This window comes from Juglans microcarpa x Juglans regia, chromosome 4S, assembly GCF_004785595.1.
Source record: "Juglans microcarpa x Juglans regia isolate MS1-56 chromosome 4S, Jm3101_v1.0, whole genome shotgun sequence".
In the NCBI taxonomy this organism is placed as follows: domain Eukaryota; kingdom Viridiplantae; phylum Streptophyta; class Magnoliopsida; order Fagales; family Juglandaceae; genus Juglans; species Juglans microcarpa x Juglans regia.
In genome coordinates, this window is record NC_054601.1 from 2,862,729 (window position 1) to 2,883,662 (window position 20,934).

General features: G+C 39.1%; 1 protein-coding gene across 3 annotated transcripts; it reads left to right on the forward strand.

Annotated features, from left to right (window-relative positions):
• Positions 1 to 7,404: 7,404 nt before the first annotated feature.
• Positions 7,405 to 19,315, forward strand: LOC121263778 (protein trichome birefringence-like 5). Of its 3 annotated transcripts, XM_041166849.1 has the most exons (6): positions 7,407 to 7,575; positions 7,750 to 8,116; positions 9,432 to 9,624; positions 17,107 to 17,300; positions 17,855 to 18,013; positions 18,578 to 19,315. In XM_041166849.1, the coding sequence occupies exons 1-6, from the start codon at positions 7,530 to 7,532 to the stop codon at positions 18,915 to 18,917; spliced, it is 1,299 nt and encodes a 432-aa protein (XP_041022783.1). In that variant the 5' UTR covers positions 7,407 to 7,529; the 3' UTR covers positions 18,918 to 19,315. The 3 variants fall into 3 exon arrangements, with proteins under 3 accessions (XP_041022784.1, XP_041022783.1, XP_041022782.1); XM_041166850.1 differs by having other exon boundaries at positions 7,405 to 8,116; positions 18,563 to 18,659; XM_041166848.1 differs by having other exon boundaries at positions 7,407 to 8,116.
• Positions 19,316 to 20,934: the final 1,619 nt, after the last annotated feature.

The window sequence follows — 20,934 nt, forward strand, 5'->3', positions numbered from 1 at the left end:
ATCGGGCAAAATCTTTCAACTAAGGACATCACGATCATGCATGGTCGAGCATGGTGAGCACGTGGCCCACCACCTTACTCGACGGACAACATCACGATAGTACACGATTAGGTGACTTCCAAAAAAAAAAAAAAACTGAAATAAAAAGGAAGAGCAAGGAAGAAAAGAAATGACAAAACAATTGCAGACAATTTCAAACAAATAACAACGAGAAAAAAATCCATCGCAACAACTACAAGCTCTGGTTTGTCTTTTTCAAAACTTACGTGAATTCTGTTTTACTAACGTAATTATTTCATGTGGTGTGAATTATGTTTTGTACGACCCGACACTACAACGACATAACCAACCAAGCTTTGTCAACAAAGTTAACTCTACTAAATGGGAACTCCATCAACAACTTACCTCCCGTGAGGTGAAAGAATGAATGCAATGCCTAAAAGTTGCTCTACCCCTCTCGTGAAGGAGTGCGAGTAGGTCTTTGGCCACCCGAAAATAAAAATTTGCCTTCCTCATAGGCGTCAATAGGTGGGAGCAAGTCTAGTAACATACTACCCGAACAACTTACCTTTCTGCGGGACACCATAGGGAAAGGTCGACCTGAGGGTGGCTTTATCCCTCCTGCGGAGGAGAAAGGGGTCAGCTTACGACTGCCCGAATGACTTACCTTGACCTCCGCCACGACGAAGTGTGTGATCAACACTGGCCTAACCCGACCTACCATTCCCTGTGACGTCAACGGGCAGGAGCGGGTCTAGTAATAGACTGCTTGAACAGATTACCTCCCCATGAAGGGTGATAGGCTTGCAGAAAGCTCGGCCTCCTCATTCGGGAAAGCGGGATCGGCATATAGCCCTCTCGAATAAATTACCTTGACCCCGTCATGGTGAAGGAGCGGCCAGCCAACTACTGTCCAAACTTACCTCCTGGCGAGATACCATAAGGAAAAGTATGCCTTAAGGCCGTCTTATCACTCTCGCGATGGAGTGCGAATAGTCCCCAGCTACCCGACGTTAGAGATCTTTACCTTCCTTGTAAGTGTCAATAGGTGAGATACCATAGGGAAAAGTCGACCCTAGAGTGACCGTATCTCTCCTAAGGAGGATAGTGGGATCAGCATACGGCCCTCCCGAATACTTACCCCAACCTCCACTGCGAGTGAAGAGTGAGTGTAGCACCAGCCTGACTCAAAGCATTACCCTTCCCTGTGATGTCAACGAGCGGGAATGAGTCTAGTTACAAATTACCTAAACAACTTACCTCTCTGCAGGATCAAAAAGGGAAAAGTTGGCCTAAAGGTGGCCTTATCCCTCCCGTGGAGGAGAGCAGGACTAGCATACAACCTTCCCGAATGAATTACCCCGACTCCCATTGCAGCGAAGGAGTGGATTGCTCTACTGGCAGCCCGAAGAAGTTATCGCCTTGGGGAAGAAAAAGGGGCAGGATAGCTCGAGGTAGCCCAACCTCGCCTCAATGGAGAGTGGGCTTGAGTCTTACAACTACTCGAAGAAAGGAAACTCCACGAAAAAGAAGCAAAATGACGAGAAGAGAAGCCACACAAAGCATCGACAAACAAAAAGCATATGCAAAAGGTATAGCCAGATACACATATTTACTTTATTACTCAATGCAGAGTTACAAAAAAAAAAAAAAATGGGAAAAGCAGCAAGAGTACAAGAAGAAATACATCAAGGAAAGTGTGGAAACAACACAAAAAATAAAATGTGGAAGCGGTACAGTAAGCAAGGCATAGAAAACGACAGTGCAGGGGAAACTGGAAATAATATGTGGGAAGTACACAGTCAAGTACACAAAGTCATTTTATGCGGGAAGTCTCCTACTTACCTTCCTGTGAGCGTCAACAGGTGGGACCAGCCTGAGGGCGGCTTGGCCTACCTCATGTTGAAGTGCGAGTTCAGTCTTTCGACTGCCTGACATTACTTTAGAGACAGCGTAGCACGGTTGAGCACCTTCTACTTACCTTCCTGGGAGAATTGACAAGCGGGACCAGCCTTGGGGCAGCCCGGCCTGCCTCACATCGAAGTACGGGTTCAGTCTTTCAACTACCCGACATTACTTATATCAGTAGGATCTTCATCTACCAAATATTTATAAGCACGATCTTCATCTACGGAATATTTATCGGCATCTGTAAATATTTATTAGCAGAGTCATAGTCTATTAAATATTTTTCGGCGGAATCTTCATTTACTAAATATTATTCAGCGGGATCTTTATTTACCAAATATTTATCAGCACGATTTTCATCTACAGAATATTTATCGGCATCTGTAAATATTTATCAGTAGAGCCATCTTCTACAAAATATTATTTGGCGGGATCTTCTACAAAATATTATTCAGTGGGATCTTTTACAAAATATTATTCGGCGGGATCTTTATTTACCAAATATTTATCAGCACGATCTATTTATCGGCATCTATAAATATTTATCAGTAGAGCCATCTTCTACAAAATATTATTTGGCGGGATCTTCTACAAAATATTATTCAGCGGGATCTTTTACAAAATATTATTCGGCGGGATCTTCAACAACATATTTATCAACAGGGTCTTCATCTATCAAATATTATTCATCAGCAGGATCTTCATCTATTAAATATTTTTTCGGCGGGATCTTCATCTGTAAAATATTTATTAGTGAGATCTTTGCCAACAAAATAATTATCGGCGGAATCTCCATCAAAATGAAAAGAAAAGCTAAGGAATGAGCAAATGAAAAGAAAATTTAAGAAGAAGCTGCAAGACAAAGTATGAAGAAAGAAAAATGAGAGACGAAAGGCTCAGTGAGGTAAAAAATGGGAGCGGTTAAGAAAAAGGTGGCCAAAGAAAGAATGGCAAAATGAATGCGACTAAGGGAAATTGGAGTGAAAGGAAAAAGACAATAAAAGGAAAAGTATAAGTAGATGGGAAAGGCGATCAAAGGAAAATAAAATGGAAAGAAGATTAAAGGAAATTAGAATGACAAAGCAATGACATAAAGGCTTAGCGGGGTATAACCCCACCTAAGGACCGACCGACGGGAAAAAAATAGACTGTGAAATTCCCATTGGACAAGTTCGATAAGAATTGGCGAGGTAATGTAAGGAGGTTTTTCCTCGGCCCATAGAATGTCATAGGCCCAGCCATTGGGAGGGGACTCGATAGAGGTGTAAGAGGAGTGAAGGTGTCAGGAGAGAAAAAAGAAAGGGTTTGACATAAAATAAGGTGTCAGGTGTCAGGAAAGAAAATGAGAAAAGTGACTTAAAGCAAGTAGGGAGGGGCAGCAGGAAAGAGGGGGGAAACCTACGGATTCAAGACTTTTTGGACACTTCTTCACTTTTAGGATTTGGCTTCTTCGACTTCTTCGGACTTGGGGACTTGATCTTCATCCAGAGAGCTCCAGAGAGAATTGATTCTCCAGTAAATAGCTATACAGCTTCCATTGTATAGAGAGAAATAAGAGCCTACAAAAGATTATAAACAAGCTTATTATAGTAGAATCTCCTCTCCCCAAACCCTCGTGGACGTAGGCATAGTGCTGAACCATGTAAAATTTGTGTTCATTTATTTATTTTCTGTATTTAAATATTGTTTACCACTATTGACGTACGAACTGAAATCGTACAGCCGTACTGGACCACAACTGAGGACTCACACACATCACTGATCGAGGCTCATCTCTGAAAATCCGAATTGTCGGACCTAACCAAGAGCGTGCGAAATACGACATCAACATTTCTACTTCACAGTATCGATATTGAACCTTCTCAATTTTTCTTCCCATGCAAATCTAAGGCCACTCTGCAGAAAATAACTTGGTAGAACGGACAATCATTAAAGCACCACACTATCAATTGGATGCATGCAATATATACATGCAGCATGCATATGATACGTGCATGAAGTGTGACAGATCAAAGATGGTTAGAACAAGCACCCGACTTTTTTATCCCCAAACTGTAGAAGTCTAATCCAACGTTGAGAGTTTCCACGGTGGGATTATCTCATTTGACCATGATTCCGTTTTCCTAGCTCAATTGAATGGATTAGGGAACAGTAAAACAGCAAGAGACACAATCATAACTAAATCATTCTCTCACCCTTCTCTCTCCATGCACGAAATCCAATGGCTAGCTAGCCTTCCTCTCTGTCTGAGTACTTTTCTTTTTTCCCTCTGCACTATGCAGTATGCACTACACCGCACTGCAATTTTTATTTTTCGGGAGGGAACACGACCTAACATAACTTCTGCAGGGAAGTGGCTTTTTTTTTTTTCCTTCAGTTTTTTTCACGGCAAAATACCATACGAGTCGTGCAGTTGAAAAGAGTAGAGCTATGAATTCAATGCAGGGTCAGGTTGCTGCCGCGTTCAGGAGCAGCTAGCTAGCTAGCTGCATGGAGCACCATTAAATTCTCTTCTGACCTAATTCAATGCCGTTTTACTAATCAAGAAAACATGTCAATTTGCAGTTCCGTGAGAACGGGTAGACTTTCTTTTCCTCATGATCCCGCCATTTTTTTTCCCGCAGAAGTTGAATGGAGAGATTCAAAAGGGATCCGGTGTTGTTCACTGGATTCGTTGCTCTTTGTGTTGGCCCGATTTAACGACCGATAAAAATTTGTTATGATTTTTTTGATAGAGTTTCAAGAGAAAAAATTTTGGCGTTCAATTTGTGACTTAAAAACTCAGACAAAAGATTTGTTCGATGTTTGTATGACATGTTGCTTGAGTAAAGTTTAAGCAGAAAGTTTTGTAACATTCGCTTGACACGTCGTTCAAGTAAATATCAGACAAAAAGTTCACTCGAAACTCACTCAAATATCGCCCATCCTTAGTACTGCTGCCAAGTAACATATGTTAAAAGGGTGAAGTTACACCCAGATACGATTATTAAAAAAGTTTTTTTATTTACAAACATTTTTTAAACACTTTACATATTTTTAAAAAATATAAAAAAAACACAAACTTATTAAAAAAATAATTCCTTAACCATTAAGTTAAAAAAAAAAAAGGGAAATCGGAACAAAAAATAGTGACATTACTAGGTGGGAGTAGTGATTTCCATGTTGAAATCTATTTATATATTTTTGTGTTTCTTGCAATTAACTGTTTGTTGGGCTCTTTCCTGCAGAGAACACGCTTGCAAGGGAAATTTTGAAGGATCTTGTATATCAAAATTTACTGTGTAAGTGGTGTGTGTCTTTGATACCATTTTGACTTGCAAGTGGTAGAAGTACTCTTAATTTAATGCGTGCTTAAAGGAGAGAGAGAGAGAGAGAGAGCGAGAGAGAGAGAGAGGGTATATACAACTCAAGGAGACAAGGGGCAACTATAAGAAAAACTGAGAAAATAGCCTCGCTTGCAGCCATGGATGGAACTCGAACCCAGTACTCTTTAAGACTAAAATAGTGATCACATAGGATAAATTAATTTCGCGTGTTAAAATTCCAAAAGAAAGAAAAACCAGAACAGAAAAAATAAGCTTATAATCCAGCTTCAGAACCATGCACTTTTTTCGATCTTTTGTTCTTTGGTCGTTTACCAGTGTGATAAACTGATAATGGCTTAGGAACCCGACTTTAGAAATTCTGATCAAGCTTCTACGCAATCAAAAAGTTAGGAACAGAAGGGAAAAAGAACAGAAAATCGAAAAAGGCATATCATAAAAGAAGAAAAACCTTTCAATTAATTCCTATCGATAACAGAAATTAGCATTGAGAAATACTGCATGGCTTTAAGCTGTAAAGCAAGCTCTTCATTCTACTTGTTGTGTAGGGGATTAGAACCAGTGGGAACCACTCGTTTGTCGTCGACCGAACTGTGGTTATACTTCTCAGAGTTAAAGCACTGCTCTGAGCGAAAATGGAGTCTTTTGGCTTCAAATGTCTCATTGGAGCTCCTCTTCTTGGCACCATCGGCGACAGTCATGAAGAAGACGGTCCTCCTTGCCGCCTCTGCATCAGAGCAAAGAGAAGCCAATGACAAAAGACACAGCAGAATCATGAACTCGGTTAATCTCATTGCAAGAATGCCTCAATGGAATAAAGCCTTTTTGAATTACAGAGACGAAAACAGAAAACAAAGACGACAGATCTGTGTCGAAAGCCACGAGAAGACAGTGTTGTTGAAAAGCGACGTCTGATAGACGGAGAGAAAGGCAAAAGGAATGGAGATGGATGCATTAGAATAAAAAGGAATGGCTGGGGGAGAGGAATAGGGACATTAACTATGGTACCTCGGATATGCAGTGGAATACATGGATACATCATACCTCTCCGATCAGAACCTTCAACAACCTCATTTATTGCTCTGAATTCCATTGGACATTTATATTACGAATTAAACAAAACAGAATGTGAACTTGGGAAGACCCAAAAGGCCTAAAAACCAAACATTCTGTCCAGGCCATAGCTGTCCACCCTAACTTCTTCCTCTTCCCAATCCCCTCTGAGCACCCAATACGATTGTTTGAAAGTGCTTTCATCAATGGAGCCTCTCTCTCACTTGCTCTCAGTCTCAGAGCAGATGCCCTACGTATCAAAAGCTAGATACTCACAAAAGTAATCGTAGGAACTTTCGGTGAAACTTCAATGGCGGAGTTGTGACCAGACATGGGTTACATAATTTGCTTCTAAAGCACGTCTGTGATGGTGTTTTTGATAGAATGAGTGAATCATGGAGGTAGCAGGGGCTCTAGTAGTTGTAATATTTTGGGCCGGAAACAAAGAGAACCTGGTAACATGCTGGTGTTACCACCTGATCAGTATTTGATTTTGGTTCTACAGTCTTACTCGAAACTTGTTCTCAAATTTTCACTTTTCAGCGCTTACAATTTATTCCATTATAACTCCAACCAATTCCTAGTCTGTTGAGCTCCTGCAGTCATGCTCATTTTCCTTACTGATTATAACAGGAGGAGTGTTATAGCCACAAAGAGATTATATAAAAGTAATCTCTTAATATCTATTTTATAATAAAAATAACTTTACAATTTGACAAACCATATCAAACTATATCAATTTATGAAATTATTTTTATATAATCACTCTGTGACTAGAGTATTTTACTTATATAGCAATGCAACATAAAATCTTGTTCTCTCTCTTTTCAAAAATTAATGAGCTTACAACTTTCCCTCTGACAATGAAGCATAAATGAGAATACAAGGTAATTGGGCTGAGAACATAGTCCAAGGTTTCAATTCTACTAAAGTGCAGTCCAAGTTCTTATGGGTGACAATTAGGGCCCATATTCTGTCCAAAAAAGTAGAAGACAAAAACTTAAAAAAAAGGCAGCGGGACACACATTCACCAAATCTTGGGCGAGACGAACGATGGGTTCATTTGCTGTCAATGCATCATTTCACATTATAATTTTCTAATTCCGTACCTAAATGTACAGAAATGGTTTCTTTTAGGAAATAGTAAATACAATACAAAGAAAATATTTCCTCCCTAAAGGCTAAAGCAGATTTCCTACTCTCACTCCTCCCTCTCTCGATGGTGAAGGAGAAACGGAACAGAATATGATATCCCAGCTCACAAGATGGCAACTTCCTCTCCCCCTCGGGAGTAAGAATCGTTACACCATAACCGTTCTCTTGTGCCTCTCGTTATTTCTCTTCACCGTTTTCCTCTTCAGCAAACGAGCTTTCGAGCCCACTCTCTTCCTCTACAGAGATCTCTTTTCCCAACCCCCTCCGTTTTCTTCTTCACTAACCAATTCCCGCTCTTCCTTTTCATCAGATTCCACTCTCTCAATTGCTCCTCCAGAACCAGCACACTCACCCACTCACCCGCTCGTCCCTCCCAATTCTCAAAACAACAGCTTCCGGAGCATCAGCGACGAGCTCTCTGTTCATGATGAGACCGACCCAGTGCAAGAAAATGAGTCCTTTGGTATAACGGATGATAATGGCGGTGATTTATCGATGGAGGGAGTTAAAGAGTGTAATTTCTACATGGGCACTTGGGTGAAAGATGAAGGGTACCCAATTTACAAACAGGGTTCTTGCCCTTATGTTGATGAGGCTTTTGATTGCCAAAGCAATGGTAGGGGTGACTCCGATTATCTCAAGTGGCGGTGGAAGCCCGACGGCTGTGATCTTCCGAGGTACGTGTTCTGGGTTTTCCCATTTTGTTATCAGGGCACATATTTTGGTTCGTGTTCTCGTTTGCTTGCATTATGTTCTAGTGGACTCTCACAGATGATGATGGAGTGAAATTGGAAATAAAACACAATTTCTGAAACGTCTTATGTTTACCACCTACATGGCTCCATCGGTGGGAAATGATTATAAAATTAAACATTCCCTTGAAAAATACCCTGTAAATTTGAATCATGCTTGGCATAAAAGTGGTTTAGTCTTCACACCAGTCTTCCCAATGATTTGGTATGCGTTGACCTTTAGGAAGATGCTGAACTAAATCAGACCATATGGTAGTCGTATGCCGTTGTTAATTTAAGATCCAAAACGGATGGAAGTGGTGATTTGCTAGGCAACTGTCCCTCGTTTTACTTACTTGATATAAGCATTGTTTAAGATTAAGAATATCATGCATTCACATTGCTACAGCATGTAACATTGTTCTTATTGGGTCTGTGTCTGCCTATTCATGAGCGAATTTTTTCAAAAGATTCATTGTCTTGCGGAATAAGAATTTGGGCTTCATGTTGCACCAATTTGTTGAACTTCTCGGCTAGGCATATGACAAACTTTGCTAAATGACCTTCCTCTTTTCATCAACCTTTTTAAATTGTGCACCAGTATATTTGAATTTTCAATTTCATTTTTATTTAAATTCCTATGAGTAGAGGGCAAAACATGTTGCATCCTTTTTGGGTAATTTGAGTACGTGTGCGTAGTTTTTTTTGGGAGAGTCATAAAGATATATGAATATTCACAAGAATTCGTACTCTACTAATGGATATGTGGAAGAAAATTGACTCCTATATGCTTTTCTTGGAATTTAGTCTCCAATGGATGAGCTTAGAACTTTGTTTCTCAATACTTTACTCCATTGGTCGATTGTAATCAATTTTCATGGCATGACTTTCCATGATTTTCTTGTATCACTAAACTAGCACGCCTAGGCATTGTTCTTGTATATGTCCCGCATACTTGGGCTATTGCCTACTCTTTTGATCAATAAAAATTTTGTTTACCAATCAAAAAAAAAAAAAAAGAAAAACAAAATCAGTCTCTTCTAAATGTGAGGGCAATGTTTTCATTCTAATCTTGGAAGAAATTTGATTCCAGTACCTTAAAATGATTTGCCAGTATATAGTTTTTTGTTTTTTTTTTTAATTTCTTCTTAATGACTTGCAGCATATAGTTGCTACAATGTTTCCATTGCTCTTCTGTTCTTGATAATTTATCAGATCCATTGGTGTATGTATCTTTTCTGCATTCACTTTTCACTTGTAGGTTTAATGCAACAGACTTCTTGTCAAGAATAAGAGGTAAAAGGCTAATGCTGGTTGGAGATTCCATGAACCGGAACCAGTTTGAGTCAATCCTTTGCCTCCTCCGGGAAGGGCTGCATAATAAGAGCAAAATGTATGAAATTCATGGCCACAAAATAACAAAAGGAAGAGGCTACTTTGTCTTCAAATTTGAGGTAACTAAAAACTATTGCAGTCGTTTTGCTTCTTTATGACTTAAAAATACATTTTTCTTTCTACATTTTTCTTTGCAATCTGGTTTTCCTCTTATGCATTGATTGGTTGCAAGTCGGAATGGTAAGAAATACTGTTGGGAACTTTATCGTTCATATTTCTTATCTTTTGTTATTGAAAAGATAATAAAACACATGTATGTCTTTCTAAGAGCATGTGTGAGTGCGTGTGTTTATTCATAGAGTAGTGCTATGAGATTGCTTTCATAAGTAAATGTAAAACCCCAAGAGATTGGCTCAAGTGGTGAAAGCCTTGGTCTTGGGTAGGGGTGGGCTCCGACTCCGACGGAGTCGGAGTTGTCATTTCCGACCTCTGACTCGTCGGAGTCAGATTTTCCCTCCGACTCCGACTCCGAACGTAGTCAGAGTCCGATTCCGATCGGAGGTCGGAGCCCCGAACTCCGATTGGAACTCCGATCGGAGGTCGGAGCCCCGAACTCCGATCGGAACTCCGAACGGATGTCAGAGCTCCGACTCCGAATAAAATTTCCGAACTCCGAACAAAATTTTGTTCTTTTTTTTTATTATTATTTAAATTTTATTGTTCAATTTCGTTTCAGATAGTGAGCAACATATATATTTTTTTTAAAAGTGAAACGATCTACAAATATTTGGTTTATTCAAGAGTTTTCAATAATTTAAATATTCGTTCTGATTTTGTTACTGAATTTTGATTATATCTTTAATTTGTTTTATGTCCGCCTGAAATTTAGCATTAAAAGTGCTCATGACTCATGAGTTGAAAATTACATAAATTTAAAATTTTATAAAAAAGAATGATGGTACGAATTTCTATAATTCGATTAATTTCAGTTGGATAATAAATTCTAAACGTTTGAGAGAGGATAAATAAGTACTAATAGAAATTATAGAATAAAGAGTACTCATCTCACGTCTTTGCTCGGGATATAACTACATAAATATAACTATATAAATAGTTTAAAAAGTAAATAACATGTATGATGTAGCCATAAGTTATAACAGTCTCATTTATAACGTAATAACAATATGACTATAATTTGAAATATAACTACAATTTGATTAAACACGGATTTCAGTCAAATACTTTTTGTTCCATTGGTCATGCCTGAAATGAAGATAGAAAGTAGCAATCAATAGATGAAAAAAAATTGATAATAAAAAATTAAATACCGTAAAAGAATAATTTTATTCTTACCAAGAAAGGAGGTTCTCCCAACTCCATCCCAACTCTCAAGTAGCGTCCGTTCCAGACTCTCAATCATCGGTAATTATGTTAGGGTTCACAATTAGATCTGTAAAATCATAAAAATTAGAAGTTAGAAACATTAAAAATAATTAAATCATTATTTAAAAGCATATAAACTTACCCGATTCAAGCCTATAGCTCTCGGCATCAACGCCAATGGTATCTAGTCCAATAGGCGTTTCACTTATCCAATTCTGTGTGCAAAATAGGGCCTCCACGGTTGACGGTGACAATGAACTCCAATAAGCATCCAACACGCGACCTCCAGTGCTAAATGCCGACTCTGAGGCAACTGTAGTGACAGGAATGGCTAGCACATCTCGAATGTGAGGAGCTAAATGCCGACTCTGATGATACTGCTATATAATACGATTGCCTCTAACCCCTACAGATGGGTCAGTATCACCTGAGGAAACTGTCAATCCTGTCGGCCTCGAATGTGAGGAGCTACCAACTGCGGATGAAGGCTGAGCACTAGTACTGTAGTGATGATATAAGTCATCACGGGTCACACGGGAAAGGACTGGATACTTGGTGGAATTAACTTTCCACCAAGTTAATAACTGAAATACATCACTAGGTGCCTCGACAGCTTTCATAAAATATCGTTCAACCTCAGATATACAATGCATAATATTCCTTGTTGACATGAGTTGATGATACTGCTATATAATACGATTGCCTCTAACCCCTACAGATGGGTCAGTATCACCTGAGGAAACTGTCAATCCTGTCGGCCTCGAATGTGAGGAGCTACCAACTGCGGATGAAGGCTGAGCACTAGTACTGTAGTGATGATATAAGTCATCAACATCACTTTTTAGCAATTTAATAAACTCTGCAGCCTTCACTGCCCCGAGGACGGAATTTACCCAAAATTCTAGAAAGGCCAACTTAACTCGGGGGTCAAGGATCACAGCCACAAATAGCAATCTATTTATCTTCTCAATATTCTCCCAATATTTATCATATTTGATCTTCATCCTCGTAGCCATAGCAGATAACAATCCAGCAGAGTCAGTACAACTATTTTCTAACTGGAAGTGAAGCTCCGAGAGCTCGTTGAAAAATGAGTTCGCAGTCGTATATTTGGATCCAGATAGCCGCATGGTTATCTCATAAAAAGTTCTTAAAAATTCAACAAAATAACTCACACTGGTCCAATCATGTGCATCCGGCGCACCGAGCCCCTGTCCTGCTGGCTCCAACAAAGCATACCTCAGACCCCCATCCTCGACCTCCATCTGCTCGAATGCTTTTTGGTACTTCTGTGCCACATCCAACATCATGTATGTAGAATTCCATCGAGTCGGAACGTCCAAGCACAACATACTAGAACATTCAATCTTCAGATCTTCTGCTATTGCCTTAAACTTGGCAAGCCTTTGAGGGAACCCCTCACATATCGTACAATGTTGCGGACTCGGGTTATGGAATCATGAACCTCTTTTAATCCCTCAACAACTATGAGGTTAATGATATGAGCACAACATCGAACGTGAATAAACTCGTGGGCCCGAATGACATCATCTCTCACCGTCGTGTTCCGCTTAAACCAATCAATTGCTGTTTCATTCGCACTGGCATTGTCAACTGTAATACACAGCACTTTTCGAATTCCCCAGTCCTTTAAACAATCATCCATCTTCGCCCCAATGGATGCACCTTTATGATCCACAATTTCTTTAAAACCAATAATTTTTTTATGCAAAATCCACTCACTGTCAATGTAGTGTGCTGTGATACACATGTAGCAGACGTTTTGTATGGAAGTCCATGTGTCAGTCGTAAAAGACACTCTCTGGCCAGTGGTAATAAACATCTTCCTCATCTCCTCCTTGTCCTTCGCATGCCTCTTCATACAATCTCTCATCACTGTATACCGTGATGGAAGGGGAAATCGTGGCTCAACAAAATTTAGAAACTTTCGAAAGCCTCTTTTCTCGACTGTGGTAAATGGCATTTCATCAGTAATTATCATCTCTGCAAGCATGTCCCTCAACATCTTCTCACTGTATTGAGGGATGACCAATTTCTTAGTCTGTGTACCATCAGTGGCTGTAGAAGTTTGGTAACTGAGGTTGGTCTGATCAGTGGCTTGCAATCCCTTCGCTATCTTATATCGTTGACAACCATTTAGATGTGTTATTAACACATTGGTACCTTGCTTCTTCGAATGGCATCCACAAAGTGATCCACAGTAATGGCATCTTGCTACTGGGTTCGCAATTTCACCAGGAATTTTGGTAAAATGCTCCCATGTCCACGACCTCTTTTTAGAAGGTCGTGGTGGTTGATCTTGCTCAATGGGCATCTCCTCCTCTTCGTTGAACATATCCTCATCCTCTATATCAACTGGGAGTGGGAGTCGACTACTTGCACAAGATGTAGCTGCTCTAGATGTAGCTGCTCTAGATGTAGCTGCCCTAGATGTGGCTCTAGGGGTGGAAGTACCCACCAGTGTAGGAGTTGTAGCATTGGCATCCGCCACATTCCTTTGTGGACGATCATCTCCACTATGTCTAGGATCCATATCACAATCAATGAAGCTGAAAAAATTAAATTAGAAGCAAAAAATTAGTTTAAAAATAAACTAGGCTATTGTATTATACAATAGGACATGTATTATTGTATCATAATATATTATTATATCGATGTATTATTACATCGAGGTTCGGTTGACTTGCGCTCGACTCAGCGGAACCCATCCAGAGAGATTCGCTCGACGTGCGCTCGAGCGGAAACTATCCAGAGAGGTTCGCTCGACGTGCGCTCGACGTGGCGCTCGAGCAAAATCCATCCAGAGAGGTTCGCTCGACTTGAGCTCGACGTGGCGCTCGAGCAGAATCCATCCAGAGAGGTTCGCTCGACTTGCGCTCGACGTGGCGCTCGAGCAGAATCCATCCAGAGAGGTTTGCTCGACTTGCGCTCGACATGGCGCTCGAGCCAATGTTCAATACAACGTGCCCTCGACTTGCGCTCGACACCCGCTCGAGCAGAACCCATCCAGAGAGGTTCGCTTGACGTGCGCTCGACGTGACACTCGAGCAAAACCCATCCAGAGAGGTTCGCTCGAAATGCGCTCGACATGGCGCTCGAGCAGAATCCATCCAGAGAGGTTCGCTCGTCGTGCGCTCGACATGGCGCTCGAGCAGAATCCATCTAGAGAGGTTCGCTCGACGTGCGTTCGACATGGCGCTCGAGCAGAATCCATCCAGAGAGGTTCGCTCGACTTGCGCTCGAGCCAATGTTCAATACAACGTGCGCTCGACTTGCGCTCGACACCTCGCTTTAGCGCAAGTCTGCAATACGATGTAAAATTCAGGATTTTGAGCGCCGTGTTGGGACTATATTGAATATTCAATACAACCAATTCACAAGAATCACAACTGCAGGCTCCAATTCATAAGAGACGTGCTTGAATTAAATTTAGGGCTCATAAATTTAGGGCTCACCGTAGGTGGAAGCTGAGTAGAGGAGCAACGAGGAACGGCGGCACGGAGGAGCAACGACGAACGGCGGCACGCTGGCACTAGGACGGAAGACGCGAGAGAGAAGGGATGGTTCAGTCACTGGGAGTCTGGGACGGGAGACGCGAGAGAGAAGGGAGAAGGAATAAGAAGAAGAACTGGAGAATGAAGAAGAAGGGGAGGAGAAGGCTTCCTTAGGAAGACATATGAAACGACGCCGTTCCATATTAAGTGGAACGGTGTCGTTCAATATTTTTTTTTTAAACCCAGTTGTAAAACGACGTCGTTTTACAGCTGGGTTTAAAAAAAAAAATCGGAGTCGGAGTCGGAGTTAGTAGCTCCGACTCCGCTTCCGAATCACTAGTCGGAGTAGTTCCGAATTCCAACTCCGAATTCCGACAACTCCGACTCCGTCGGAGTCGGCGTCGGCGTCGGCGTCGGAGCGGAGGTCGGACGGAGTCGGAATTCTCGGAATTTTGCACACCCCTAGTCTTGGGGTATTACTCCCTTCAAGTTCTAAGGTTCAACACCTCATGAGTGCAAACAATCCTTTGGGGTCACACCCCCTAGTGAAAAGCCAGTGATTTAACCAATTCCGTGTAGGGAAACTTCCGTGGGTGCAGTGCACAGGACCGAGGTTTACTCTGCAGGGGTGGGTCCGAAGGGCCCTGCCTTGGAGAGGTTCCCTAACATCAAAAAAAAAAAAAAAAGTAAATGTAACTTTCTCTATTAACCCTTGCATCAGGAACCATAAAGAGATGTGCACAAAAAAATTACCACACACCTGAGGGTCATTATGACAGAAATGTTACCATATAAACACGTGCAATAAAAGAAAAAGAGGAACAAGTTCCCAAAGATCAAAGTGCTATAAATTATTCCTTGTATTAATAATAATTTGTACGAGATTTCAGCAATTCCAACCAACAAAACATTCATTGCTGCATCCCAATAAATATTGCAATGGAGACATTCCATTTTTCATGACAGAATCAATCAGAGGAATCTTAACCTATAAGAAAATGAATAGAAGGTTGAATCTTAGAAAAACCCATATTTGGTCCCCATGGTTGGTTCGTAGACAAAATGACCTTTTATGAGTTCAGTCTCTTATAGGTATATGAGTTGTATTCACCTATTGAAAGAGGGAAGCAGTTTTATGAGGTGAATTCATTTCTAATGCCATTAAGAAGTAATAAGAGGAACCTCATTTTTGTTCTCTTGGGGAGAGTGAGTTTTGGAGTTATAGAGATAGAAATGTGAGAATAAAGTTATGAGAGGGAGGGAGAGAGACAAGCGTGCTTTCTTTTATGGTATATTGATTTATTTATTGTCAAACTATGTTTTGCCTACATGGTATAAGGTGAATTCAATTTGCGAACCTGTAATTCAGAAAGACATTTTACTAGCTGAGATTCACTCTATTCATTCCACTAATTATAAAGCTAAATGTTATGGTTCAAACAATAATACAAGAAAAAGACATTGCTAGCGTATCATATTTTCTCTAAGCACGTTGTTGATGCTGTAAAAATCGCACAACAGATCGGAAGGAGAGAGAGTCATTTCTGGCCCACTGAGTAGACTGAGCCTTGATCGGTGTTGTTTGGGGCACCCGGCAGTGTTTTGGTACAGTTGTACGGTGCATACATCCATGACAATGAATGGAAAACAAGTGCAGAGAAAGTAAGAGTAAGGGACACAGATTTACGTGGTTCAACATGTCACCTACGTCCACGTTAGTTTGGGGAGGAAAAGTCCACTATAATATATTTGTTTACAGTCTCTCATGGCCTTTCATTTCTCACTATACAAAGAAAATTGGAGCTCTTCCTGTTGGAGATGCTATCTTCCTTGAGAAGTTGCTGAAGGAGAAGAAGACGAGGGGGTTGAAGTTGTCTGGGCATCCCCTTTTATATGACCCTCTTCCTACAACTGTTGGTGGTTGTGTGTCTGACCCCCCCCCCCCCCCCCAAAAAAAAATGCCTCCTGACACACCCATGCCTCCTAACCCCCCTGCCTCCTGACCCCTGACACCTTCTTGACTCCTCCATGCCTCCTGATCCCTGACACCCCCCTGACCCCTGACATCTGCATGCTCTCATGTCCCTCCTTATCCCTAGTGGTGGCTTGGTGGGTTGGGCCCAACTATGGGCTGTGGTATTTTATCCCTCCACACACGTAATTTATATTTGATAGTTTTGACAGTAGATATTGATGGACCCTTACTGAGTGGACCGAAGGTGGGTTTTATTTGTCCCCAAAAGAACCCCTCCAAAAGTACCATCTGGCGAGCACATGGTATTCTTTAGTAAAAGGAGAGAGAATAGTTTGCTTGTGCTCACCACGCAGCTGCGTAGGTCCCAAGGTGCATAAACTGTTATAGGCATTTATCTGGAGCCATCAACTCTTAATTTTTCTCTGTACCTTACCCAAATCTCCATCAGCACCTGATGTGAGTGCAACTCTTAATAGCTTCACTCTTCTTTTAAAGGAACTTCTACATCATCTTAATTGCTTGTCTCCTGGAAATACAACATGTAAAATATTATTTATAACTGGTTTTTTTATTAGCTTAAAATATTTTTTCTTGGCTAAACGCATTTTAATCTACATATAAGCATTACTTACTAAGGAAACATTATTTATTTTGAGTCATTTTTGGTGGAGTATGGGGATTAACTGTCACCAGATGGTAGTTGACTGGTTTTTCAAAATGCTTGGCAGGACTACAACTGTACAGTGGAGTTTGTGAGGTCACATTTCCTTGTGAAGGAAGGTGTCCGTGTTAATGCTCATGGGAACTCAAATCCAACTCTATCCATAGACCAAATTGACAAGACAGCTAAGCGTTGGAAGCGGGCTGACATTCTTGTCTTTAATACTGGCCATTGGTGGACTCATGGAAAGACTGCTCGGGGGTATGTTTGTAATCATTCGTGACAGTTCACAATTTTTATTTTTCACAACTGTTCAGATATGTAATGCTGCTATTTTAGTTCATTCAACATCGAACTGGTTTGGCTCTTTCAGTGTTTTGCCAAATTGTATTTTGGTTATAGGATGCATCTTTGTCATATATTTTGGTAGGACTTATATGTCTATGTTGTAATTTATTATTCTGTGTTTTGTTGGATTTCATCTTTAGATTAAAATGGTTTTACCTTTGCCATGATTTTGATTCCATTAATCATTTGGATCTTTATTAGTCGTTTAGAACAGTCTTTCTTCTCCAAAATATAATTTGTTTAGTGACAATAGATGTAGACATCCTTGTTTATCTTATTGTGGAAGTTCTTAAGCTTTAGAGACATTAAAATCACATTGGTGAGAAGTTCAATTGGATGATCAAGACTTGATTTTTAGTCTTGTATTTCATGAAAACAAATCTAGCCTTCCTGGAAGCATAAAAGACTTATTTTGGATGATGGGACTTATTTCAGAAGTATAAAAGATATTTTGTTGGTTGGTGCAGAAAAAATTACTATAAAGAAGGTGATTATCTCTATCCAGAGTTTGATTCAGTTGTGGCGTATAAAAGGGCTTTGAGGACCTGGGCAAATTGGGTTGATAAAAATGTGAATCCTAAGAAGCAGTTGGTCTTCTATCGTGGCTACTCTTCTGCCCATTTCAGGTACATTTTTCCAGTTCACCTTCATCTTCTTTTTTTCTTTTTTCTTTTTAGAAATCTTTTTGGGTGCTAGAATCTGCCAATTAACCATGAAGCTTTAGGTTACGTTTGGGTAGTGAGGTGATCTCAGATGATATGTGAATACTGAATAGTAGTGAACAAATAATAATAAAATATTGAAAAGTATGTGGAAAGTAATGATAAAATATTGAATTGTAGTGGAGTTATCCAAACACAGCCTTAATCAGTTTACTTTCTTTGGAACACCGAGAAAAAGTTAATAACTAAAGAAATAAATGGAGAATGTGTTGCTCATAATATCTGTTATCTACAAGTGGGGAGTGCGAAAAAGTTGACTTTAGGAATTGCTAGCTTAATCGTTGAGGTTTATTAATGGGGTAATTTATAACTGCGGCTGTTGTCTGTTGATCTATCCAGGATTAATAAAGCCAAAATAGAGGTGGAAAAGAAAATGTGATTATTCCATCAGAATAGTTGTGGTGACTGCAAAAATTGGAATACCTTAGAAAAAAAGAACTATAATTATTTCAGAATTATTTGAAACAGAGGTGGAGATTGGGACTCAGGCGGCTCATGTAAAGGGGAGACTGGACCTGTCTTGAGTGGGACCATCCTCAATAACTATCCACAAAAAATGAAGATAGTAGATGAGGTGCTCAAGGAGATGCAGGTTCCTGTAAAACTATTGAACGTGACAAGGTTGACCAACTTCCGCAAGGATGGCCACCCTTCAATCTATGGCAAGAATGTGACTGCTGGGAAAAAAGTTTCCACAAGGAGGCAGGATTGCAGCCATTGGTGTCTACCTGGGGTCCCTGATGCATGGAATGAGCTTATTTATGCTACCCTGGTTTCTCAACAGATAGGTACGAAGAAAAAAATCTAATGACTCTTTCCTTTAATGAAGTCATGGTTCATATGATGCTTCCTCCAGATTTTCTTGCATATAACTCCACATCGAGTTTTCGAAATCATAGTTCACCACTTCATGAATATTCGTTTATTTTTGAGATATTAATGCATTAAGAACTCTTACGTGGAGTTCTGAGAATCTTGGGTAAGATAAACTACTTGTTCTACTTGGAGTTACAGTCGGAAAGCTTGCAAATTAAGAAAGAACTGGGTCTATTCCTTCCTAGTCATGTATTTCTCCGGAAAGAAAAAACAATTCTTTCATTTCTTTTTTAAATATTTTTTTCACATAGAGTTGCTCGCGCGTGACAGGAAAAACGAGGCCTTTTTATTAATGAATATTAATGATAGATACTGTTTATTACCTTGTCATTATGGGTTTCTAGTTTCCTCTCTCTCTCTCTCCATATCTACTTGATTATTAAAATAAGAAAAATAATATTTACAGTTTTAAATCTGTGCACTTCCTTTAAAAAAGTGGATAATATTAGAATTTACGTGAAAATATTATTTTTTTTAATGATAAAATCGTTTTTTTTTTTTTTAAGAGAATGCTTGAGACTTGGCGTTTGCTTCAAGCCGAAGTCATCAAATATTTCGTTTAGACCATTAAACCTGGGGTCCACGTGTAATCATCCCGGAAGAATCCGTCTTCAACGGTTCAGTCAAAGTGCCTTATCATGAATTTATAAGATAATGGAAAATATGATTGTAGCTATTGTCAATTGATAGACTTGGTTTTCATGCTTTATGCCAATCTTTCAATTCTGTTGTTGTTGGATTGGCCTACTCTTGCCTTATAATAGTTAGGCAACAACAAAAATAAATAAATAAATATATATATATATATATAGTAAATCACAAATTAAAAAGAGATTGAGACAGGGAAAGAAATTAAAAATTGTAAATGGTCCTCATGCCATGATTTCTAAGCCCAAAAAAAAAAAAAAAAAAATCTACTTTATTTGGAAAAATTTGAGCCATGCACCGGAAGAAAAGCTTTGACAAATCTACTTTTTAAATAGGAAAACATTGACTTCAATGTCCACCCATGGATGGATATTCAGATCATACGAATATATGGTGGTGAAATTGAAATTGTCTCTGTTTTTATTTTATTTCTTATGATACGATTTTTAAACAATGGGTTGACCACGATTCCAATTTCTCATTTGTACGTAATAAACATGAAATGTTAATTATGGTTGCGTAAAAATTATCGGTATTTATTAGAATTTATGTTTGAGCGTAAGCATTGGTATTGGATTGATCATTCTAATTTATAAAATTTGAAGAACAGGTAACTTTTTAACTTTTAGCTAATCTCTTAATACTTAAAATCTATATTGGATTAGCCATCACATTCTCTATAATAATAAAATATTATTATTTTTTATTATTTATATTTCTTTAATTGCTTTATATTTTTAATTACTTTTTTATTTTATTTTCATAATCTTTAATAACCTCCACCAATCATATTCATTTTCATTTTCACAATCCAACAATCTATAATATAATAATCTCATATGTACATATGTGTACATTATCTCATATGTAAATAAAAATTTCATATGTACAATCCATAAAAATCTCATAAAATATAATAAAAAAATACATTTAGACTTGCTATAGTATATTTCATATTTGAAAAGAAAGATAGAATTACTGTAACTCATATTTTAGATTAAACCAATTTGACGAATTCAATGTGGGCCAAATGTGAATGATATAGTTGAATTTAAAGATGAAAAGGCATTTGGTTAACCCAAAGCCAAATGCTCAGAAGAGTGAAAGAAAATAAACATAAAATTCATCTTATAATATTTATTGGCTACTTAATTATATATATATTTTTTGGTTGAGAGATTCTTACGTACAATATTAAATACTTATATGCCTTTATTTCTATTTCACTTTTATCTTAAAATTCTTACAAAAACTCTAAAAAATTATAACATGTAAGAGATTAAAATCAATAGCAAAATGTG